This window comes from Lepidochelys kempii, chromosome 11 (genome assembly GCF_965140285.1).
Source record: "Lepidochelys kempii isolate rLepKem1 chromosome 11, rLepKem1.hap1, whole genome shotgun sequence".
NCBI lineage: Eukaryota > Metazoa > Chordata > Testudines > Cheloniidae > Lepidochelys > Lepidochelys kempii.
In genome coordinates, this window is record NC_136390.1 from 28,561,623 (window position 1) to 28,587,365 (window position 25,743).

General features: G+C 42.2%; 1 protein-coding gene across 12 annotated transcripts in view; it reads left to right on the top strand.

Annotated features, from left to right (window-relative positions):
• FMNL2 (formin like 2) overlaps window positions 1–25,743 on the top strand; it is a 259,317-nt gene that overhangs the window by 134,858 nt on the left and 98,716 nt on the right. For all 12 annotated transcript variants that reach the window (XM_073305475.2, XM_073305481.2, XM_073305484.2 and 9 more), the window contains exons 2-3: window positions 1,703–1,786; window positions 25,577–25,657. In XM_073305475.2, coding sequence (XP_073161576.1) covers window positions 1,703–1,786; window positions 25,577–25,657 — 165 coding nt within the window. The remainder of the gene's footprint in view (window positions 1–1,702; window positions 1,787–25,576; window positions 25,658–25,743) is intronic.

Genomic DNA, 25,743 nt, shown 5'->3' on the forward strand with positions numbered 1-25,743 from the left:
CTTGGTACATAGATATGAAAGCTACATGCCTGCTTTTCTTAAGCAGTTTAGCTATGGATCATTGAGCCCATTTAGATGTAAGTACAATTGTTAGATTATGCTCAAGGTGCATTTCAACTCCAATTTAAGAGATCACTGAAGTTGCACTCCAGCTTGTATTCATATGTGGCTATTAAAGACACACTCTGCCATTAGTCCTTAGCCTGCCGTTGCTAGGGCTCATTTAAGTTTTCAGCATATAGCTTGCCATATAGCATTCAGGAAATTGCACCTGGCAGTCTCAGCTGGCTTTGGCAGCTACTTTTCCTTGAGGTACAGCAACTTACACAATCCTGCCTTCTGAACTCTGCCCTCAGTTATGGTTCTCCAGCGACAGTGACGTCAGTGGGGCTTCACAGGCATAACTAAGGGCAGAATGCAGACTCTGGAGGGTGTTTTGAGGAATCCTAAGGATAGGTTTGTTTCAGTATAATGGGAGGTTTGATCAAGTCATAAATTGTGAAATTGTACAGCTCAGGGGCTGAATGTTTTGTTATCTGTTTGCCAGCATATTGTCTTACTGCTTCACTCCTGGATGATTTAAAGCCGTTTGATGCTGGCATCCGTTGCAGTCCCTGTGCTGATGCAGAATACTGAGTAAATGTACTTAGTAATTGTACCTCTGTGAATCAACCTCAACCAATACCTAACAAATAGATATCAAAGGACATTTTTTTTACCATCAAAGGAAGTGATGATGATAGGCTTGGTCTACCCTGCACCTTTTCCATACACTCTTAATCTTTATTGCAGGTTGTCAGCCATGGTTTCTAGTTCATTATATTTTCTTTATGTGAATGGTGCTATATCACTATGGACAGTGCTCATATCTGCAGGATATAAATTATCTAGTTAAGGTTGCACGCAGAGACATTTTAAAACCCAAATATTGTCCTGCTGTTCAAATAAAATATCATTTCAATGGCATTTCAAGATCTTTTTTATAAAACAAGCCTTTTGAAATCTTCCAGTGTGGGGATAAATTGCGCCTTCCCCTTTGTCAGTGTGCGGGATTGGGGAGATAGAATCATAGAATATCAGGGTTGGAAGGGACCTCAGGAGGTCATCTAGTCCAACCCCCTGCTCAAAGCAGGACCGATCCCCGACTAAATCATCCCAGCCAGGGCTTTGTCAAGCCTGACCTTAAAAACTTCTAGGGAAGGAGATTCCACCACCTCCCTAGGTAACGCATTCCAGTGTTTCACCACCCTCGTAGTGAAAAAGTTTTTCCTAATATCCAACCTAAATCTCCCCCACTGCAACTTGAGACCGTTACTCTTTGTTCTGTCAAGGAGATGGTGCAAGGAGCATGTGTGCTGGGAAGGCTAGTGCTTTTTGCACTAGTAACATACACTTCAGGATAGCTGGGCTGGGAGAACAAGACCCCATCTGTGCCATGCTTCTTCCAACACCAGGAAGTATTATGCCTTTGAAAGACATAATGCCTTTAAAAAGCAGTGCACTGTCTCCTCCTGCCTCTTCAGACAAAGCTCCATGGCTGAGGTTAAAAGGGCCTCTGTGGAATGTGATTAACTGTGCCATAAGGAATTCAAATAATACCATTAAATCACCACAATCACGTTGTCTTGTTTTGCTCATGTCTGACCTCTCTCAGTGCTAAGCCTGTTGCAGTCTCTTACATTTGTTTTCTCTTTCTCCACAGAATGCAATGAACTTGCCACCTGACAAAGCCAGGTTACTTCGGCAGTATGACAATGAGAAGAAATGGGAGTTGATCTGTGATCAGGTAAAGGGGAGCCATAAGGGTTTTTAGCATTGTAGTCATTAAGGGCACAAGACAGGTTTCTTCCTTGTCCCTATCTTTAAGGGGGGCACTGTCAAGGACAACTTTTTCTATGGCTTTTCCTTTCTTTGGCTTTATGCTCCATTGTTTCTAGCATCCCTTAGAAGCTATCCAATAATACTTCTTTCCCATCTATTAAATAATATTTCTTTCCCATCTGATCTTACTCTGTTCTATTTGCATATTTCCGTGTGTGCTGGATGACATTAACATTAATGTGGCATAGATTTAAGGAGGGTGACCTTTCTTCACCCTTAGGCCTCTGGTTTGAATTTGACCTAGATTAGTGACGCCCCAAATTATTACTGTCTCTTGGTCTATGTGAAATGAGGGGGGTTCAGTTCACAAAACCACGATCATGCGTATCACCCTCAGCAAAGCATGAATGCTTCTGGAGCTTAACTATTTCTTCATTTCCAATTGAACGACTTCAACTTAAACAGCACCATATGCCAAGAAGTGTTTGTGCACTAGCTTCACTGTTTTGTCAGCACAGCTCTGAGAATAGCATATGATCGTTAACATGTTGGCTCTGCAACAACAAAGGAACAGAAAACAAAATATTTAAAGAACAAAGAAGCGAAAAATGGCAGGACATAGATTTCGGAGCTAACACCTAAATCGCCTTGTAATTTACACAGTCATTGCTAATAACACAAATCCAGATTCCGTTTAGCTTGGGGTGAAAGAATAAGATGTACTGTAAAGATGTAACCACAGAGAAAAAGTTAGGGTGTAGGCACCCAGAGTGAGAATTCAGGAGAATCTCTAATCATGTTGATGGATCATGGACAGGATAGTAAAAAGCCCTGTGGGACATCTCCCATACATCCTCCAGTGGGGTAGAGTGTTAAAAAGTCAGATTATCTTGAAGTAAATTGCAATACAGGGCCATCTCCTGGTGTTCCTTGAATATTCTATACAAAACATTTAAAGAATTGTGCTACTTAAAATTACTGCTTACTGAAACACTGCAGTAAATTGCTTAATCTACTGTAAGTAACTACTGTTCTCAAGGATTATTGCTTAGAGCATGTACTGTTAAAGTTTAAGTAATGAATTGTGAGATTCATCCGTGGTATTATGCAGTCATTTTGCACCTGTACAAGATTGAGGAAGAAGGAAGCAGCCATATCAAATGGCTTAGAGCTGGTCATACATTTACAGTACACAGCTGCTGCCACTTCACATAAGTTGTCAAGGTTCCTCCCCCACTCTGAACTCTAGGGTACAGATGTGGGGACCTGCATGAAAAACCTCCGAAGCTTCTCTTTACCAGCTTAGGTCAAAACTTCCCCAAGGTACAAAATATTCCACCCGTCGTCCTTGGACTGGCCGCTACCACCACCAAACTAATACTGGTTACTGGGGAAGAGCTGTTTGGACGCGTCCTTCCCCCCAAATACTTCCCAAAACCTTGCACCCCACTTCCTGGACAAGGTTTGGTAAAAAGCCTCACCAATTTGCCTAGGTGACTACAGACCCAGACCCTTGGATCTTAAGAACAATGAACAATCCTCCCAACACTTGCACCCCCCCTTTCCTGGGAAATGTTGGATAAAAAGCCTCACCAATTTGCATAGGTGACCACAGACCCAAACCCTTGGATCTGAGAACAATGAAAAAGCATTCAGTTTTTTACAAGAAGACTTTTAATAAAAAATAGAAGTAAATAGAAATAAAGAAATCCCCCCTGTAAAATCAGGATGGTAGATATCTTACAGGGTAATTAGATTCAAAAACATAGAGAACCCCTCTAGGCAAAACCTTAAGTTACAAAAAGATACATAGACAGAAATAGTTATTCTATTCAGCACAATTCTTTTCTCAGCCATTTAAAGAAATCATAATCTAACACATACCTAGCTAGATTACTTACTAAAAGTTCTAAGACTCCATTCCTGGTCTATCCCCGGTAAAGACCAGCATATAGACAGACACACAGACCCTTTGTTTCTCTCCCTCCTCCCAGCTTTTGAAAGTATCTTGTCTCCTCATTGGTCATTTTGGTCAGGTGCCAGCGAGGTTACCTTTAGCTTCTTAACCCTTTACAGGTGAGAGGAGCTTTCCCCTGGCCAGGAGGGATTTCAAAGGGGTTTACCCTTCCCTTTATATTTATGACATAAGTTTTGAAGTCTATAGCTAAAAAGTTAACAGAGCTGAGACAGACAGGTGGTGACATACAGCACAGGAAACATGAGGGAAAATCCCAGTAATTAGTGGCACATTTTCATCACTCTATTTAAAATACACTGGGTCAGATTCTCAGCCAAGATAGGTCCCCTTTCCATTGAACTGATAGTGATGGCACAGAGAAGTCACTGAGCTGTCCTAATGAGCTGCTGCTGATTCTCTTAATTGGGAAAATCAGAAAGTGGAATAGAGTCAGAATAGCTAGCTTTATGCAACCCCTTCCTGGGTGCATCCCTCATATGGGGCTTACATTGGAGTCTTAGAGGCATGTGACTGAAATGCTGTTTGCCACAGCTCCCTAGCTGCCCTGACATCACCTTGGGAGTGATTACCAGTCAGTGTAAATTAGAGCAGCCATGAGGCGAACGTTTGTAATGAGAGTGTAGTACAGCATATGGTGCATGAAATATTTGTATCTGTCTGCATAATTATGGCACCAGGTTAAAACACATTCTCCCATGAATAGGCTTTGTATGTAATATGTTTTCAATTTTAATTGACACAGAACATGAACTGCTGTTTTTTATTGACATCCTTCATTACTCTATGCCGTTTTTTCATCTTTTTAGTTAAAAAGAAAAAAGTAAGTGACTTAATATAACTGCCTAAGAAATTAACAACTTTCATTCCATAGAGTCCTGTGCCAGATTTGAAGTAATGCCCTGAAGGAGGAAGGCCCTAGATTAGAGCAGTGTTCTCAGATTGTGTGGTTTATAAGTAGTTTATGGCGCATTTCCTGGTCATGTGCCTATGGAACATTTTAAGAAACACACAGTGGGGAACTGGATGGAGAGAAGTGACTCCATAAAATGAACTTCTTCTTACAGCGTGTCTGATTTATGAACAACATTGGAGAACCACTAGTTTCATTCTTATTTGAAGAGGCAGATTATCTCACATCTGCCTACGCTGGGTTTCTTATATCTTCGTTTGAGGCATCTGGTACTGGTCACTGCCAGAGACAGGATATTGGATAGAGGGACCTTGGTTCTGATCCAGTATAGCAATTTCTCTGTTTCTGTATTATTATAAATCTTCTGAGCCAAGTAGGCCCTTCTCCTGCCACGCTAAAAGAGTCTTCCCTGCTGCTAGTTCACTGAACAAGGAGTAAAATTAAGAGTTACTAAGAGGTATCAGAGTTCCTGGGCTCACAGGCCATGGGAGAATTGCTGACGAGATGCTCATGATTCCTGAAGAGGTGGTAGGGTAAGAAGGTTTCCTGCTGCTGCATCATTTGCTACAGCTAATTGTTTTGGAGAAATGAGGTGTCATTAGGCCACTCATCTGGTTTTAAACCGCGCAGTCCTGCTTTTGTAATATTTGTCTCCCAGCCAGTTCTGAGACAAAACCAGACATGGTTTTGTCTGGTATTGGATGCTGTAATGGATAGCACACCTCTCTGCCCCTGCCAGTATGACCTCACATACACTGTTCGTGCGATGGGAAAGCGGAGTGGCATGCTTTTCAAAATCATGTGCCCCGGCCATCATGACCTAGAATACAAGGTCATGCTGGAAGGGGCGTGGCCACACTGGCAGGGGTATGCCTATGCCATTCCTGGAGGGTACCTGAATGTCCAGTATTCCAGGAATGTGCAAGTGGCCATCTGAGTGAGGTGACACCATCCTTGGGAGATCTGATTCTAATTGATGATTACAAGCCTAGAGAAAAGATTGGAGGATGTTCCTGTTTCTGGACCAGAACAGCAGGAGAGCCATCTAAGGGAGAATGGTGGGAAAGGATTGACACAAGAGAAATAAAAAGCTCCAGTTTCTAGCTGCAAATCCTCTAGCCTTGGAGATTCCTTATTGTGGAGGCTAAACAGAAGGAAGCTGGGTATCAGGAATGGTCTGAGTTAGATAGCAGGGAAGGTGATAAAGTTTTTTGCATTTGGTAGGCTGCCCTAAGGCTTAGGAAATATTAGAGTTTTGCAATCCTGTGGAAGGGTCAGGGCTTATAGGCCTTTTCAGATTTCTGGGCTGAGAATACTGTGAAGGGGACACAAATGTTGTGGGGATGGTGGGGAACATGTTACAAAGCATTTTCATGCCCCTGATGGCTTGCTCTTGCATGACATGGCAGTCTCAGAGAAGACTCACTTCCAAGCCAGGGTGACTTCTGTATTTGAAGCTGTTGGTGATATGTGGAGTAACAGAGAAAGGATAAGTAGGAGGTCTACAAGGAAGGCAATGGTTGGTTGAAAATCACAGGACTGCCACCAAGATTAACTATTTTGGTGAGTCAGTGTTGTTTTTGTAATGAAACTCAATATCAGGGAAGTATTTAACCAAAAGGCTCCTGTTCTAAGGATTTGTTACCAACACGGTGAAGGTTCACAGAGAGATTCTCTGAGGTTCCTCAATTTTTTGGAGCAAGATGGGGTCTTGATTGGAGTGAGCTGGGGCCTCGTTTCCAGTGAGCTTGGCAACAAGTAAACAAAGGAGAATGTAGGTTCCGAAGGCAGAAGATGTACTGAATATTTTAGGAAGCAAAAGGATATTGGAAGTGACATGACTTCCTGGTTTTAGATTAAGTCTCTTTTCCAGATTCAGGTGAATAAGAGAAGCATCAAGTTCTACTTAGGACCCTACTGATAGGGAAAATATAGAACTCTGACATTTCCTTTTGCTACCAATATAGGTCTTAAATTTTTAACTATGAGGCATAAATAATAAGTATAAATAACTGTCTCCAAGTATTATGAGAGCACCCAGGACCATAGTTAAGGAAACTCTGAGAATGGTTTTATGATTATAGGAATTGTTGGTGACTTAAGTTCAGATTCTCTTAGGGCCATGTCAGTTAGTGCTGAATGGTTCATCTGCCATACTAGGATTCCCTGCAGCAACCATGCCAGGATATTGTACCAACATAGGAGTTTGAAAAACACTAGATTGAGTCAGTTTCAGAGCAACTTTGTCCAGCTGGTATGTGTCATACTGGTGATCACTCCCAGGTAAATGAAATCAATTCGCTGTAATGTTTTGTTCAGTCAACATTCAACTCCCCAGTTAAAAGTTGTCCAGCAGTTCTTCACTGAGAGCAGATTCACCCGTTGTTCATTTAAAAAATCACTGCCATTATTTTCCAGCTTTTGCCTGTCTGTGTTTCTGTTGCCTTTGTTGATGTATATAATGTTCACCAAAGGACCAGACTCTAGTTCCCTCTCCCTCTTCCTACTGGCCTGTCTTAACTGGATTGAACCAAGTACTTTTCAAGGTGTTCCTTCAGACACTGTGATAATGGGGAACCAGCATTGTCCACACCTGATGAGATGTTGTAGAGCTGGGTGACATCAGCACATTGATAGGACTGTGGTCCATAGCATTTGGAGTGTCCACTCCAATGGTTTGACATATAGTATACAAAAAAATAGAAGTGACAGGTTTTAGGCCTGTAAGACTCTATGGGGGACAAGGAGCAGCTGCCCATCATGCGATCTGAGATCTATTTGAGAAGAATGAGTGCAGCTAATTCCATCCACCCAGGCAAGGTCCTGAGCTGGGTCAACAGCCCCTTGAGATAGGATGGTGTCATGATCTGCTGGTATATTGAATAGTTGCTGTTGAAGTAGGCTGGCCAATATTTCCTTGATAACATTGTTGAGGAAAGGAATTTTAGAGAGACACTAGTGTTGGCAAGGCAGTCAGTGCTGCGTGAATGTTTACTGAACACTGGCTGTACCCAGGAGTGAGGGGGGCTCCTTTGGAGGCACTGATATCCTCTGTCACAGGTGGGCCAGGGGGTTTTCATCGCTGGCTGTCACCAGGCAAAAGAGACATTCTATTATGCACACGCGTGCACACACACACAGAGGAGGCAAAAACAGTCAGGCCCTTTCTCCCTTAGGGCATGTTTGTGCCATTGTTTCATGTGCAGGTATCCCAATAAAGTCAATGGGAGGCTTGTGTGTGGGTGGCGTCTAATTAATGACAGGCTTGGATTCCTACGATCACGTGTGTAATCTCAAGAGTTTGCACAATACATTCAACAATTTTTCTTTACCTGTTCTATGAGTTGTATCCAAGATGGCCACAAGAACCGAGACAATAATATTCACTGTGTTGTGTCTTTATTTAATTACTTATTCAAACAGACAACTTTACATCCCCCAAGAAGTTAAAACACACAAGCAGTTTATCCACATGGCTGTGCTGGGGTAATTTGTGTTCTTCCTCATTTCATTGCTTCCCTGCAATTTTTCTTGGGCACTCAATATGTCATGTCTGAAATGTAGATGGTATCATCTTTGGGGCAAGGAATGTCCCACTTTGTCTTCTGTGAAGTGCATAGCACCATTTTTGGCACTATAAAATAAATATATAATAATAATAATTAATAAATTGTATGTAGCACCCCCACTCCACAGTCTTTAAGCATTAGTATAAAAAACCTACCGTTCTACTGAAAGTTCAGGATAAGATAATTTACTGGCTACATAGCTGATAAATAAGGATTGACTAGAATCGTTAGATTTTGCTTCCCTCATTGCAGGTTAACAGGTGCTGTTGATGTTAATATGAGTTACATGCATACTGAAGGTAGGATAGATCCCATTGTCATCTATTAGCTTTGTTTTATCTCATTATAAATCTCTGGGATTGCAATGAGAGGAACTGATGATAACTATATGGCATGAAGTTACAAACTGGCTAACATTTCTCCTCTTAAGTTTTGGAGAGCTGAATCTAAATTTTAAATTCTAAGTACGTGTGGTAAAAAAATAAGTTCAAATAGTTTTAAACCCCTTGCCGTATACATTTTTATTTTGGAAACATATTTGTCTTGACAGCAACTATTAATAGCCAAAAATGGGATGGGGCGAGGGGTGTGTGTGTTTGTGTGTGTGTAAATATAGAGAGAGCGAAAGGGTACAATGTTTTTTAACCTGTCATTTGTGGTAGCTGAAGAATGTGAATGTCCTGTGAAAAGCACTGTCTTAGTGTCAGTCAGACAGTGCAGAATCCCAGAGTTCAGGCAATTGTTTTGTGTTTGTAGTCATAAGCACTAGACACTGTGGCATAGCGCTATGCACGAGTGCAAGAAGGAAATGGCACGTGTCCATCCCTGCACAGGGAACTGACACAATCAGTGCATCTACTAGTTCTAAAACGTTCTAAGGGGGTGGGATTCAAGCAACGATCATCATTCTCCCTTTTGCATCAGCTAGTTGAATCGAGTCACCACAAGAGGAACACGCACTGCACGCTGTAAGTAGTTGCTGGAGCTCCCTCTCCAACATGTGCTCTCTTAGGCTGCACAGAGAATTTCTGACTGAGTAAACCAAGTCTCTAGGGGTATGTGCAACTGCCTCAATGTAGGCTCTTATCTGAAAGGTAAATACACGCCTTAGTATTTCTTTAATAAGATATCAAATTTTACAGAAACTGATGTGCCATCAGTACTCCATGTTGTGATGCATCTGCATAGAAAACTAGTGTAGCATCTATTGTTTTTATCGCTATAATTCATTGCAAGCTCCCATCTAGTTTTCTGGTCTCTTTGTCAGTCTGTGATTCACATCTACTTACTTTATTGACAAACCAGCTTTTTTCTCTTGTTATCTCTGTAGAGTTAGCATAGCTGCAGACAAGTGAGATTGATTCCATTCCGTCTTGTTCAGCAGCAGTCATATTGCCAGTGAAATTCTTGTTGCAGAATCTTTATTACTGGTGATGCTGTGAAAGCCAGAAAAGAACCCACCCTGATTTTCAGATCACAGGCTGAGTTTTCAGTCTCGGTAGAAAACATATACAGTAGAATGTCAACAAAGATCAAATCCTCTCTGTGTATGGAGTTTTGGGGGTGCCACTCACTGAAACACAGACCAATGAGATTTTGCTGTTGGGCCAGTGTGTTAACCCCACCCCAGGTTAACACCACTGAACCTCCTGCCTTTTCCCTGATAGCCAGTAATGCCTTGAAATATGAGTAGAGCACTTACAGTTGACTGGTGGGCTGGTACTTTGCTGCTCCATAAACCTCAACAGTCCCTGGCAGACCTCATCCTTGAGAGTCCAATCCAGAACCCACTCAAGTTAATAATGGCTATCTTTTCATTGACTTCACAAGGCTTTGGATCAAACCCTTAGTGCAGGTTAGTGAATTTCTACTGTACAGGACCACAGGATATTATTTTTAGGCAACAGCTTCTCAGAGTATAACCAAACTCTTTACAATCATCAGCTAACAGAGTTAAGAAAAATTATTTTCTTGGGTGGACTAAAGATTGTGATAAAGATATTTAAAATGAAGACAAAGCCTGAAATAAAGCCATTGCATGAATTGTATTTAATGGAGAACTCATTGGAATAGAAAAGCTCAAGATCTAAGGTTCAGAAGGTCATAAGAAAAGAGGAAAATAATATATTGGCATAACTTTTGCTTTACTATTTAATTAAGTACTGTGTCTTCTCAGGCATGGCACAAAGCCAAGAATATGTCAGAGATTAGAGAATTTAAATTAATATTATCTATTTAAAAGGAAGATGGCAGGTGTTCTAGTCAGCAGGGATCTGATAGAGACACTTTTTCTCATCTGAATAGAAATGAATCATTTTTAGATGCTATGCAGAGATATTTTGAATCTGTTGGGGTTAACACTTGGAAAACATGTTTATTGGACTTGCATACAGATAGCATATTTCTAAGTTGTAGCTGGCGGTACAATTGTCTCCAGTAAACCCTTCACTTAGAATGGAGCAGAGCTGTTGAATTAGAGGAGTGTGGTTTAGTAACCTGGGCACAAAAGCAAGAGTCAGAAGCTCCTGAGTTCTAATCCTGGCAGTGACTAATTGTGTGGCCTTGGGAAAGTCACTTAACCTTTCAGTTTCTCCATCTGTAAAATGGGAATAATAGTCCTGAGGAGAGGCTGAGGTTGAATGAATAAATAAATAAATAGCTGGCTGCACATTGCTTTGAAGATGTAACGCTAAGAATTGAAGATGATGAAGTTGGCAAACTGCCCAAAAGCTAGCAGGTTGTTATTCAATTATATGTGGCTGCCTCTCCTGGATCCTTTAAATGAACAATGCTTCTTATTCATATGAAATTTGAAAGGTCTCTTTGAAGTGAAATGGGAGTGGTAAGTAAGGAACTAAACCAAAATATGATAAAGTGCTGTTGTGCACAAAAATATTATTTCACGGATTGAAAATAACACTGGCTTGGCTTCTAGAACTTGCTGTATTCAATTTTGGATCAGTTCTGTTACACTGTAGTCAGAATGGTTAGCTGTGTGTTATGTACCACTGTCCAGAAAGCAGGTAATTCCCAGATTTTCAATAATGTAAAACATTCATTTGCAGGTCAAATGAGAGGCAAAGTATCAATTCATAAAATCCTGTTGTTCTGATTAGCGTCTTGCCTTTTTCCTCTCACTTGAATTCTGGCATAATTTTAGTGGCTGCTTTCCTTTTATAAATGCGAGAGGTACAAGCCAAAGCTTTATGCATTTTGAATGCATCTTGGAGTCTCAGATAGCAAATATTATAAAGCATTAATCTCTGACTATATCAATTTGTGACATGGCTTCTAATATAAAACAGTTGAATCAGGGGAAAAGCAAGGTGATAGTCATAGCCAGGATGATGTGATTTTAAAGTCTGACCCCTTGTGACTTTCTAGGGCTGGAAGCACTTTGATGGACTAGTAAAAATGTCTTCAGGGTTAGTAAACATTTCAAACCACTGATCATTGATTAGAAAGAAACATGTTTGATGCCTGCTGTTGCTAATAATGACTTACTTTGTGTCTCTCAACTCAAAGAATTCCGTTGTGCTTTGCACAATAAGGAGCTGTTTTAAAAAAAAATTCATTGCTGTTTTAAAGACGATTATGTCGGTGAATAATTATTGATAGACTTTGAGAAAACAAATAAACAGAAAAAAGATCAGCATCGGAAACGATAATAAATTTGCTAATTAAAGTCCTCTAAGTGTCTTGGTTTAGTCTCAGAAGACTAAAAATATTAAAATTGGCAGCTAGGAAAAGCTTGTATTAACATATAATGCCTGATTATTAAATAAGTGCAAGGCAGCCAAAGAATAAAAGCTCTGCTCTTGAGAATTAAACTAAACATATCCAAGCTATATCTCCATGAAGAACTCCCAAGAAGAGAGGGACTAAACTGTTCAAACTAATGTGGAAAAAAGCCTTTTGGTGGTATTATTCTGACCCTTTTCAAGATTCAAACTGTTCATTTTCAGGAAGAATTGAATTGGATACACTCTAATTTGTACTAATTGTCCTTATGACTTGTAAATTACCTGCTTTATTTGTAAAACTGGCCTCCAATTTTGTGCCTGCTATTTTGCTCCTTCAGTTGTAGTTGCAGATGGTGACATTTGGTTATCTAGCTATCTGATTGTACATTATTACCATTTTCCCCTGTAATTAATTTTAGATAGAAACGTAGGCACAACATTGGAGGCCAGTTTTAAAACTCAGTCTCTACAGTATCTCTAGATTTATAACTGACCACTACTTCACCTATCACTTGAAAAGTGGCAACTGTACAGCAGTGCACAATGGGACAGATTCTTATTTATATTAAGGCCCCTTTACATTGCTCTGGTAAGGGAAGGGCTTTAGCATGAGTTGATATGGGTGTACATTACTTTTAAATTTTTAATGACTTTTACTCTCACTTTAAGTCCCTGTTGTCAGAGTGACATAAAAGGGGCCTAGTGTAAATGTGATCCAATCCAGTAACACTCTGTAAAGAGCACACCAAAAATAACGATACAGTGAATATATCCCAAATATTAGTTAACATCTTGCTATTCAAAGTAGTTTATTTTATATATTTATTTTATTTTTCATTTTATAAAAATGTGCCCTTCATAACATCTTAGGACACAATGTGTTCCTACTTCCATGAGGGTTTCCTCTAGTTCAGCTATATCCGTGTGATCTCTGTTTCTTTACAGTCAGTTGCTGGGGGTATGTGTTCTGCGTGGTTCATAGCTTTATAGATGACTTCCATTAACACTAGAGGAGGCTGCATGAATAAGCCTCTGCACATCATGTGGAAACATACCCTTAACTCCTTGCATCTGTCTACTTCAGTGCTTTTCACAACATTCTGATAGCAGCTCCAATTAGCAGCAATTGAACTACGATTAAGCAATTTCCTAGGTAATTGTATACACACAGAGACAGACAATTCTAAGGAAGAGAAGGTTTTTAGAAACACTGAAGTTTCAAACATGTAATTTCATGACACTCTACTGGCCAGTTTCAGAACTAGTGTAAGCAGGTGCAACTCCATTGAAGTCAGTGGAACTGTACCTCCTTATACCAGCTCTGAATTAAACCCTTTGTCTTGGTATGTCTTTGTTCTTTAATTAAAAGAGTATGGTCAAGGGTCAGAAGCTACAAATATGCCTTCTTTCCCATCACCCAAAACACATTTACTTTCCAAATATCCTGCTGATGTGGAAGAGACTCTCAGCCACTGAACTCGACCCAAATCAGAGCAAATAGGTGATGAAGTCAGAATGCTCTGGGTTTTCCGTGCTAACACTGTCGGCTTGCTTGTGACCGAGCACCTAGATATGGAATGTGCAGCTTGTGTTAGTTTACAGGGAGGTGGGGATAAGGAAGTGCACACTCACACCTGTTCCTCCTGCAAGCCTTCATTGTCCATAGAGAAAACAAATTCAAGGTACGGCCTATTTAGGTCACCTGACCTGACAGCTGTGTTTGTTAAAACCATTGCTGCCCTTGATTTGGAAGCTGAGAAGGACTTTGGGTATGGCTACACTTGCAGATGTAGAGTGCATTGAGTTAAACCAGCCTTCGTAGAGTACAGTAGGGAAAGCGCTGCAATCTGTCCACACTGACAGCTTCAGGCGTACTGGCGTGGCCACATTTGCGGCACTTGCAGCGGCATTGGGAGCTGTGCATTATGGGCAGCTGTCCCAGCATGCAATTGACTGTAATGTGCTTTTCAAATGGGGTGAGGTGGGGTGGAGCGTGACAGGGAGTGTGTTGTGTGTATGTGGGGGGAGAGAGAGTGGGTTTTGGGGGAGCTGAGAGCATGTCAGCCTGCTGTCTTGCAAGTTCAGACAGCAGCAGACCTCCCCCTCCTCCCCGCCTCTCTCTCTCACACACAGCATTCCTCAGTAATGGCTCACTTTGTCTCGGAGCTGGCTATCAGAAACGGAGCTTTCGAAGGGCATATCCGCATTCCTCAGTGAGTTCAAAACAATGAGAAGAGTGGCTGCTTGACTTAAGGGGATTATGGGACCTTTCTGGAGGCTGATCAGGGCGCAGTAATGCAACACCTTGTTCACACTGACACCCCGGCGTTTCAGCCACTACGCAACAAGCATTAATGTTCTCGCCGAGGTGGAGTACCAGGAGTGCTGTAGCCGTGGAGTCAGAGTGCTTTACGTGCCTTGCCAGTGTGGATGGGGAGTGAGCTAGGGCGCCAAGGGCTGCTTTATTATACTGTAACTCGCAAGTGTAGCCAAGCCCTTTGTTATGAAGGAAACATGCCTTCCATTGCACCTTTCAGTACCATCCTGTTGTGTTAGCTTTAGAATGGGCAGTCCCATTCAGACAAAACAGGAATGCCCCAAAAATTCAGCCCCAAACTTCAGATCCCCTTCCATTGAGTCCTAACTCCCTGTCTACTCTGCATTTTCATCCTGATCTAGTCCCTGATTCCTCTCCTGTCACTAATTTGCAGTTAAAAACATTTTAAGGCATTTTTGTTTTTGTGGCCCAGAGTGCACTGTATACCTAGAGCCTTTGAAATTTCCTGCTACGATTGGGTTTTTAGAAGCGGTGTTCAGCACACTCTGCCCTCAGGAAGCTAGCAGCAAGGTGACTGGGGCCAAGCATGAGACCCAAGACCTGCTAGGTTCTCATCTATAAAGGTGGTCGGGAGGAAGCAATAGCAGTGAAAATGATGCAAGTGACAGGGCTGGAACAGAAGTAGGTGTTTGTGGGCCAAGGTTTGGGTAATAGAATTGGGAATAAGGTCAGAAGCAGGAGGATCACATGGACCCAGTGAGAAGGAGAGATGAGTTACATGTGTTCAGAGGGTTAAATAGACAAACCTAGCTTTGGATACTAACGCAAACCAGTGCTCTAAGGTGTCTGAGATTTATCCATCACTATGTATTGTAACATCTTGTCTGTGTAAGGGAGTCAAAACACAAATGGCATGAAAATATACAGGGGCTTGAATAATTGTAAATTACTGCCAATTAACCCAATGGATATATAAAATTAAGAGAGTGTCTTTATCATTTGACAAGAATACTTTGATTATGTAATGAAAAGGTTGTCCTGCACCTTGTGCTGACATTTACAACAGTGCAAAGTGAATCCAAAGGGCATGTAGCATGCTTCCAAATCAGACTAGTACGTGCTTTGCACCTGCTTTGCATTGGTGTAAGTGCCCTACATGAGGTGCAGGGCATTGGTGAATCAGGCCTGTTACATGGGCAATTTTGATGAGAATCATTCTGTAAAAGAAGGAGTAGCCTGTACAGAATGAGTTTGGTGGATTTACTTCAGGTCCCAGAGGATAACTGACCACATTACAATATTTATCAGCTAAAACTGTCTCTAATTTTGCCTCCTCTCAGCGCAGAGGACCTAAGAGCCCACCACTTCTCCTTGATGCCAGCAAATATTATGGGTGCTCAACAGCTTCCTGGAGCACTCCCCACTTTGCAAGATCAGGCTCTCACTGACCTGGAAGACAAAATTACTTTCAGAGATGGCCCCTCCAGTGAGTGCTGGAGGTTTACATGGGGAAGCTTGCATTGAACAGTTGCACAGGCCAGGAAGCTGTGCTTTTTGTCGGTAAAATAGGGGATGTCAATCTGCAGGGTTCTCAGTCAGCCCTTACATCAGCACTAAACTTGCACGAAAATATTTAAAAGATTAAAAACATTGCAAAAGAAGGAAGAAGTATTGCATTTGGAAGGAATTTCAGCCAGAGGTTGGTGGAGCAAAGGGTAGGATTTTAAGACCATTCCTACTTATGATGATGATGATTAATTATATTTTTGCAGCAGGCAGCAAGAAAATAACTGCAATGACTTTCAGTGTATATGACAGTGCCTTCTGAATACTGAGCAGGAATCTACCACTCATTATGAAACAACTTACAGATCATGTACTCAGGATTTCATCTTGACCTAATAAATGGGGGTTTCACATTTCAGTTACAGAAGTTATTATGTGAGCTTTCTCTCAAACTAAGGGAAAGAAGTTTAAAATTCCTCCAAGATTCAAGTATCAGAATGTTCAGTACTGCTCTTAACAGGTCTGAATACAGCCTATTCCCCATGGAAGAATGTAAATTTCCCAGCAGTTTTATAGAATAGATGTCTGTCTGACTATGGAACAGGCATAACAAACAATATTTTTGTTATATCAGTGTGTAATTAGATATTGCATGTCGTGGATTCTGGCTGCCAGATTTATGATTCATCCAGTGGTTCCCTACAAGATTCACCAAATTATCCTATGTGTTGGGAAAATGCTGTAGAGCTTTGCATTCCCCTCCCATTGCATCCATCGGAAATACTGTATATCTCACACTGAGATGAGAATTTTTCACCATTAGACTATATTAGCATGTCAGTGAAGTGGGGAAATACTTAGGCAAAATCAGATCAATCAAAATTAGTCAAAGGCACAGACATGGAATTTACTAATTGAATTCTAGCTTATCTGTTCAGATGGAAGTGACAGAGAAGGAGAAAGACCTGGGTGTATTGGTCGATCACAGGATGACTGTGAGCTGCCAATGTGATGTGGCTGTGAAAAAGGCTAATGTGATCCTAGGATGCATCAGGTGAGGGATTTCCAGTAGAGAGAGGGGAGTGCTAGAGCCATTATAAAAGGCAATGGTAAGACCTCATCTGAAATACTGTGTGCAATTCTGGTCTCCCATGTTTAAGAAAGATGAATTCAGACTGGAAGAGGTGCCGAGAAGGGCAACTAGGATGATCAGAGAAATGGAGAACTTCCTTGACAAGAAGAGGCTTAAGTAGCTTAGCTTGTTTAGTCTAACAAAACAAAGGCCGAGGGGAGATATGGTTGCTCTCTCTGTAAATACATCAGCGGGACAAGCACTAGGAAGGGAGAGGAGCTATTTAAGTTAAGGGGTAGTGTTGATACAAGAACGAATGAATATAAACTGTCCATTAACAAGTTTAGGTCTGAAATTAGATGGAGGTTTTTAACAGTCAGGCTTGGTCTACACGGGGGCGGGGTTTGACCTAAGATACGCAATTTCAGCTACAAGAATAGCGTAGCTGAAGTCGACGTATCTTAGGTCGACTTACCTCACATCCTCACGGTGCAGGGTCGACTGCTGCCACTCCCCCATTGACTCCACTTCTGCCTCTCGCCATGATGGAATACAGGAGTCGACAGCAGAGCGATCGGGGATCGATTTATCGTGTCTACACTAGACGCGATAAAATCGATCCCCGATAGATCGATCACTACCTGCTGATCCGGCGGGTAGTGTAGACGGACCCTTAGAGGAGTGAAGTTCTGGAACAGCCTTCCAAGGGAAGTAGTGGGGACAAAAAACCTAATTGGTTTTGAGACTGAACTTGATAAATTTACAGAGGGGATGATATGATGAGGTTGCGTACAATGGCATATGGCCGATCTGTGACTGCTATTAGCAGATATCTCCAGTGGCTGGAGATGAATCACTAGATGGAAAGGGCTCTGAGTTGCTACTACAGACAATTCGTTTCCAGGTGTCTGCCTGGTGGGTCTTGCCAGCATGCTAACACGGTCTAACTGACTTGGAGCTGGGAAAGAATTTTCCCCCGGGTCAGATTGGCAGAGTCCCTGGGGGTTTTTCACCTTTCTCTGCAGTGTGAGGCATGGATTGCTTGCTGGTTTGAACTGGAGTAAATGATAGAATCTCTGTAACTTGAAGTCTTTAAATAAAAATGTGAGGACTTCAGTAACTCAGTCGGAGGTTATGGGCCTATTACAGGAATGGGTGGGTGAGGTTCTGTGGCCAGTGTGGAGGGAGGTCAGAATAGGTGATCGTGATGGTCTCTTCTAACCTTAAAGTCTATGAGAAATAATAATAATAATAATAAACATACTGGAATCAAATGAAAATTGTTATTTTCTTTCAAATTCCTCCATGCCTGTCTTGTCTCTCTCAGCTCCTTCTGCTCACTTAATACTGGCCTCCTTTCTGCTCCTTCGCACAATCTTTCCCCGTGGGTACAAGAGCCTTCCCTTCTGCAGCTTCTCCTGCTCTGAGCAGCCTTCTTGTATCGTTGCCTTATCAATCCAGCTAGACAACCCTAGGCCTTCTTTGTGTGCCAGAGCACAAGGATCAAAGAATTTGACAGCCCCTTGCACAGGTGCCCACTAAGGAGAGCTCTGGTTCCTCCTTGTGTACCATACAGGGGAAGTCACTGTCCAGCCCATAACCTATAAAACAGTAAAAACCCACTAGACTAAATGCAGTTATAACCCAAAACTATCCTTGAAAATGAGGACAGAGGCTTGGGACCAGATTGTTTCAATGTACTGGCCTGGGGAACTTTTGGGAGAAGAGACAGTCTGTATGGAAGAGATGAACTGTAGTTTAACTGAAGCAAAAGCAAGTTTCTAGCTCAGATATTAAAATATTTTAAGGAATATCCTTCCTTTGGAGGAAGTATTTAAACAAAGAACTGGGAGAAAGCTGACAGGTGATAAGGAGCCCTCAAGTTGGACAGCCATCTGCTGGGAATGTTTGCCATACATAGGTATTACTTTGTATTAGAGCTGAACTGGAGGATGGATAGGTTGAGATCACAGAAGTAAATTCCATACAAGTGAAAGGGTGTTAGATTAAGAAGTTAAATAAATGAAAACAGGCATATGGCCCAACTATAATAAAAGTTTATAAGCCAACATGAGAACCTCCAAAACATTAGTTGGTGACCTAGAGGGAAACGTTCTACATACTAGGAATAGAGGAATGACATAATAGACATTTCTGAAGCATGGTGGAATGATAAATCAATACTGTGATACCTGGCTATAGTATCTATACAGTAAAGATAGATTAAAATATGCACTACGCTTAATAGATTCTGCAGAATCTAACAGAAAAAAAAACCTATCTGTGCCCATATAGTAAATTTATACTGATACAAAACCCAGTGCATAAAAACGAAACTATAAAGCAGTATTTGACCACTAGCTTCCAGAGCAGGAAAACAATAATGGTGAGGAAGATCAAAGAGGCAATTAAGTCTAATAAACCAGTGATAATGAGTGACTTCATCTACCCACAAACAAAATGGTCAATGTCACAGTGGGACAAGGTTCGGATTGCTTCTTGGACCGCTCTTTCTAGATCACACATGAATAGAGGCTATTTGCATCTTAGTCATGTGTAATACACAGGAGTTGATTCAAGAAAAGATTATAATTCAGCCTTTAAGTAATAGGGATTTGGCTCTAATTCAGTTCAATATCTTCAGGAGAGACTTTCTTTCAGACCTCTGGCTAAATTCTCTGCTGACATTACCCCATTGAGGTCAATGGAATTGAAATTAATGGAGTTACACCAGCAGAGAATTAGGCCAGGCCTAGTGCCAGGATAGTAATGTTGGGTAGGTGTGTGATTTTGTTCATGACATTTCTATACCAACAAAAGCTGTTTTGTAGATGCAGTTACACTAGCATAAAAGTCCTTTGCCATATAGCCCATTGTACTCAGACAACTGGCAAACGCTATACCAGCAAAAACACTTTTTGCCGCTATTGCAGCTACACTAATAGGTTTGATAGCAATAGGTACATAGGCAAACCTTTTCTAGTGTAGGCTAGGTTTTGAGCTCCTACTCTTTTTGAGTAATAAAGATGAGGACTGTCTGTGATTGAGATGTTAAAAGAGAAAGTGCTGATGAGACCTGATATATTAAAGAGCAACAAGTTACTAGGAGTGAGTGGTATGTACTCAAAACTTCTGCAGGAGCTTAAGAATGAAGTGGCTTACAACTTCTGCTAACAAAAATATTTACTCTCTCATTAGAATCAGCTGCAGAGGACAGGAAGGGAACGAATGTTCACTACAGGATTTTTTATACCTTCCTTTTTGCACCTAGCATTTGGACCTGGCTAGCCAGAGACATACAACTGGACTAGAAGGACCACTGGTCTGATCCACTGTTGGAGTTCCCCTGTTGTGCCTCCCTCTTGCACAAGTGCTCTAGCCTGGAAGGGCTCAAAAAACCATCTTTGGGTACATCTGCATGGGGATGAAAGCCCTGTGGTACATCTGTGGCTGGTCTGGGTTAGCTTACTCAGACTCGCAGGACTTAGGCTACGCAGCTAAAAATTGCTATGCAGACATTGGGGTTTGGGCTGGAGCCTGAATTCTGGGACCCTCCATCATTGCAGGTCCCAGACCTTGGGCTTCTGCCTAAGCCTTGAATGTCTATACTACAGTTAAACTAGGGTGACCAGATGTCCCGATTTTATAGGAACAGTCCCGATATTTGGGTCTTTTTCTTATATAGGCGCCTATTACCCCCCACCCCATCCCGATTTTTCACACTTGCTATCTGGTCACCCTAAGTTAAACAGCTCCTTAGCCCGAAACCCATGAGCCCGAGTCAGCTGGCATAGGCTAGCTGTGGGTTTTTAGTTGCAGTGTAGACATACCCTTTGTAGCCCCCTGATGAGAGGCCCGGTGCTGTTGCAATTCCTGGTTAAGACACTGCTCCCTGCTAGAACGCCCTGGGGCACAAGTCACTCTGGCTCACGAGTTACCTAGATGCAGAGGAAAGCCTGGGTCCTCTTACACACTTTAGGGCACATTTAACCAGATGGCTACCCTCCCAAGAGATGATTCAGGGAGCATGCTCCACCTGCACTTCAGTGAACAACTGGAAGGCATTGTGCCTTCCTGAGCCATAAAAGATTCTGTAGCAACCCTCTCTGTGGTCCTGTGCTGGGAGGTTCAATCAGGCCCTTAATGAGAGTTTATATAATTGTAATGGGAGAAATGGAATTTTCAATAGAGAGTCATATCTATTGACTCTCCATCTCTTAGTCCTGGTGGGACAGCAGCTGAGTCAAGTGTTAGAGAGGGCATGTAATTATTGCATAGCTGATCCTGGCCCTGTGCAGTTCTTTCAGCACTTAGGTGGGCTTTAGCTACCAAACCTATGACAGCTGTAATCCTAGCTGATCTTTTAAGTGGAATAATATCAATATAGAATAGAAATTCACGGAGCTGACCTGATAATGGGGATGGAAATGTTCTACCTATGTAAAAGCCTAGATAATCTTCTAGGAATTGATATCAAGAGGACAGGCAGGTGGATTGGAGTATAGACCAGAAGGGAATAAATAGAAATGGAAAGTCTGATGTGATTGTTTATCATTGTTTTAGGAAAACAACAGAGCTTTCAACTCTCTTCAAGCAGAATTCTCCTCAGTTGTCAATATATTCAACATTCAAACAATGTTGGCAGATAGTGGTAGAAAAAGTCAGTTCCTGTGTGTGGTAAACATATTAGTGTGCAGGATTTGTGTTGACATAGAAAGTAGCATGTGGACATTGTGGATTTAATGCATATTGATGTAGGATAAACAAACACTTCAATGTTATGTGGAAGCATAGAATCATAGAATCATAGAATATCAGGGTTGGAAGGGACCCCAGAAGGTCATCTAGTCCAACCCCCTGCTCAAAGCAGGACCAATTCCCAGTTAAATCATCCCAGCCAGGGCTTTGTCAAGCCTGACCTTAAAAACCTCTAAGGAAGGAGATTCTACCACCTCCCTAGGTAACGCATTCCAGTGTTTCACCACCCTCTTAGTGAAAAAGTTTTTCCTAATATCCAATCTAAACCTCCCCCACTGCAACTTGAGACCATTACTCCTCGTTCTGTCATCTGCTACCATTGAGAACAGTCTAGAGCCATCCTCTTTGGAACCCCCTTTCAGGTAGTTGAAAGCAGCTATCAAATCCCCCCTCATTCTTCTCTTCTGCAGGCTAAACAATCCCAGCTCCCTCAGCCTCTCCTCATAACTCATGTGTTCCAGTCCCCTAATCATTTTTGTTGCCCTTCGCTGGACTCTCTCCAATTTATCCACATCCTTCTTGAAGTGTGGGGCCCAAAACTGGACACAGTACTCCAGATGAGGCCTCACCAATGTCGAATAGAGGGGAACGATCACGTCCCTCGATCTGCTCGCTATGCCCCTACTTATACATCCCAAAATGCCATTGGCCTTCTTGGGAACAAGGGCACACTGCTGACTCATATCCAGCTTCTCGTCCACTGTCACCCCTAGGTCCTTTTCTGCAGAACTGCTGCCTAGCCATTCGGTCCCTAGTCTGTAGCTGTGCATTGGGTTCTTCCGTCCTAAGTGCAGGACCCTGCACTTATCCTTATTGAACCTCATCAGATTCCTTTTGGCCCAATCTTCCAATTGGTCTAGGTCCTTCTGTATCCTATCCCTCCCCTCCAGCGTATCTACCACTCCTCCCAGTTTAGTATCATCCGCAAATTTGCTGAGAGTGCAATCCACACCATCCTCCAGATCATTTATGAAGATATTGAATAAAACCGGCCCCAGGACCGACCCCTGGGGCACTCCACTTGATACCGGCTGCCAACTAGACATGGAGCCATTGATCACTACCCGTTGAGCCCGACAATTTAGCCAGCTTTCTAACCACCTTATGGTGCATTCATCCAGCCCATACTTCCTTAACTTGCTGACAAGAATACTATGGGAGACCGTGTCAAAAGCTTTGCTAAAGTCAAGAAACAATACATCCACTGCTTTCCCTTCATCCACAGAACCAGTAATCTCATCATAAAAGGCGATTAGATTAGTCAGGCATGACCTTCCCTTGGTGAATCCATGCTGGCTGTTCCTGATCACTTTCCTCTCATGCAAGTGCTTCAGGATTGATTCTTTGAGGACCTGCTCCATGATTTTTCCAGGGACTGAGGTGAGGCTGACTGGCCTGTAGTTCCCAGGATCTTCCTTCTTCCCTTTTTTAAAGATTGGCACTACATTAGCCTTTTTCCAGTCATCCGGGACTTCCCCGGTTCGCCACGAGTTTTCAAAGATAATGGCCAGTGGCTCTGCAATCACAGCCGCCAATTCCTTCAGCACTCTCGGATGCAACTCGTCCGGCCCCATGGACTTGTGCACGTCCAGCTTTTCTAAATAGTCCCTAACCGCCTCTATCTCCACAGAGGGCTGGCCATCTCTTCCGCATTTTGTGATGCCCAGCGCAGCAGTCTGGGAGCTGACCTTGTTAGTGAAAACAGAGGCAAAAAAAGCATTGAGTACATTAGCTTTTTCCACATCCTCTGTCACTAGGTTGCCTCCCTCATTCAGTAAGGGGCCCACACATTCCTTGGCTTTCTTCTTGTTGCCAACATACCTGAAGAAACCCTTCTTGTTACTCTTGACATCTCTGGCTAGCTGCAGCTCCAGGTGCGATTTGGCCCTCCTGATAACATTCCTACATGCCCGAGCAATATTTTTATACTCTTCCCTGGTCATATGTCCAACCTTCCACTTCTTGTAAGCTTCTTTTTTATGTTTAAGATCCGCTAGGATTTCACCATTAAGCCAAGTTGGTCGCCTGCCATATTTACTATTCTTTCGACTCATCGGGATGGTTTGTCCCTGTAACCTCAACAGGGATTCCTTGAAATACAGCCAGCTCTCCTGGACTCCTTTCCCCTTCAAGTTAGTCCCCCAGGGGATCCTGGCCATCCGTTCCCTGAGGGAGTCGAAGTCTGCTTTCCTGAAGTCCAGGGTCCGTATCCTGCTGCTTACCTTTGTTCCCTGCGTCAGGATCCTGAACTCAACCAACTCATGGTCACTGCCTCCCAGATTCCCATCCACTTTTGCTTCCCCCACTAATTCTACCCGGTTTGTGAGCAGCAGGTCAAGAAAAGCACCCCCCCTAGTTGGCTCCTCTAGCACTTGCGCCAGGAAATTGTCCCCTACGCTTTCCAAAAACTTCCTGGATTGTCTATGCACCGCTGTATTGCTCTCCCAGCAGATATCAGGAAAATTAAAGTCACCCATGAGAATCAGGGCATGCGATCTAGTAGCTTCCGTGAGCTGCCGGAAGAAAGCCTCATCCACCTCATCCCCCTGATCTGGTGGTCTATAGCAGACTCCCACCACTACATCACTCTTGTTGCACACACTTCTAAACTTAATCCAGAGACACTCAGGTTTTTCTGCAGTTTCGTACCGGAGCTCTGAGCAGTCATACTGCTCCCTTACATACAGTGCTACTCCCCCACCTTTTCTGCCCTGCCTGTCCTTCCTGAACAGTTTATAACCATCCATGACAGTACTCCAGTCATATGAGTTATCCCACCAAGTCTCTGTTATTCCGATCACGTCATAGTTCCTTGACATCACCAGGACCTCCAGTTCTCCCTGCTTGTTTCCAAGGCTTTGTGCATTTGTATATAAGCACTTGAGATAACCTGTGCATGTGTAAGTTAAATATATACTGGAAAAGCTGATTTCTCAAGGAGAATAAGAGCATTGTCATCCTAAGGAATTAAAGTAAAATTTCTCATGGATGCAGATAGAAAGGTTCTTCCAAATGTCCAAGACAGTGCAGAAAATGGAAGAGAGGTCCAGGGAAGGGGTAGGGAAAGTGTGAGAAGTATAAAAAATCCCATGTAGCAGAGCCAACCAGTGCTGTACCCTGGTAGCTCTTCGATTTGTGCTTGTCACCCTTACATGTACTTTACAGTTAGTGTAAACACCAATGATTCTGTGCAAGGATGCCAGCATCAGACTGAAAGTATGTGAGTAGTGAGTATTCAGAATACTCTTGGCTGTATATAATAAGGGCTGTTAACTCCAGCTGGACATCACCTCAAAAGCCTTTTTAAAAGGAGTCAATATTAGAAAGGCAAATGCTATCTCTAATTTTTTTTCAGGCTACTCGCCACTTCAGTCTCTTCCCCCTTTAGTTTTGTAATGATATATACCCTATGATAGGAGAATGTTTGCCTATGAGTGGTACTTTGTGTGGTATAACTTTCAGTCAGTTTAGGACGTCTGAACAGATTGTGATATGAGAAATGTCACTGTTACAGTTAGCGCTCCCCCACTTTTGATAGGCCTTGTGTAAACACACACAAAGACGTGATCCCTGCCCAGAAGAGCTTGCAAACTAATTTATAATTTTGAAAAATCACCTATAAAGTTAACAACCCCCATTTCCCGTTTCTTGAAATATGAATAACTGTAAAAATGTGGGTTCTTCCATAAAGGAAACCATCTTGGCCTGTCCATTATGTTTTTAATGTTATTCCAAATTGTAAAATGTGTGCCAGCCTTTGTGGTGACATCTTTTAAACAAACCTATACAACCATCTCTCTTATATTTAATTCTTCCAGAGCTTTCAGACAACTGGGGTTTATCTTACAGTTTCAGATATATGCAGCTGAAATTTATAATATATAGTTAGAATATACAGTGAGTCACTGCTTGAATGTCTGATGATTATGTGCTCTCTGCAGGAAAGATTTCAAGTGAAGAATCCTCCACATACATATATCCAGAAATTAAAGGGCTATCTCGATCCAGCAGTAACCAGGAAGGTAAGAAGTATTCTGTGTCCTTTAGTATGCTCTCACTTCCGCACTAATAGGCAGAATCATCTTTGATTTGGAGTTCCTCCCTGTGT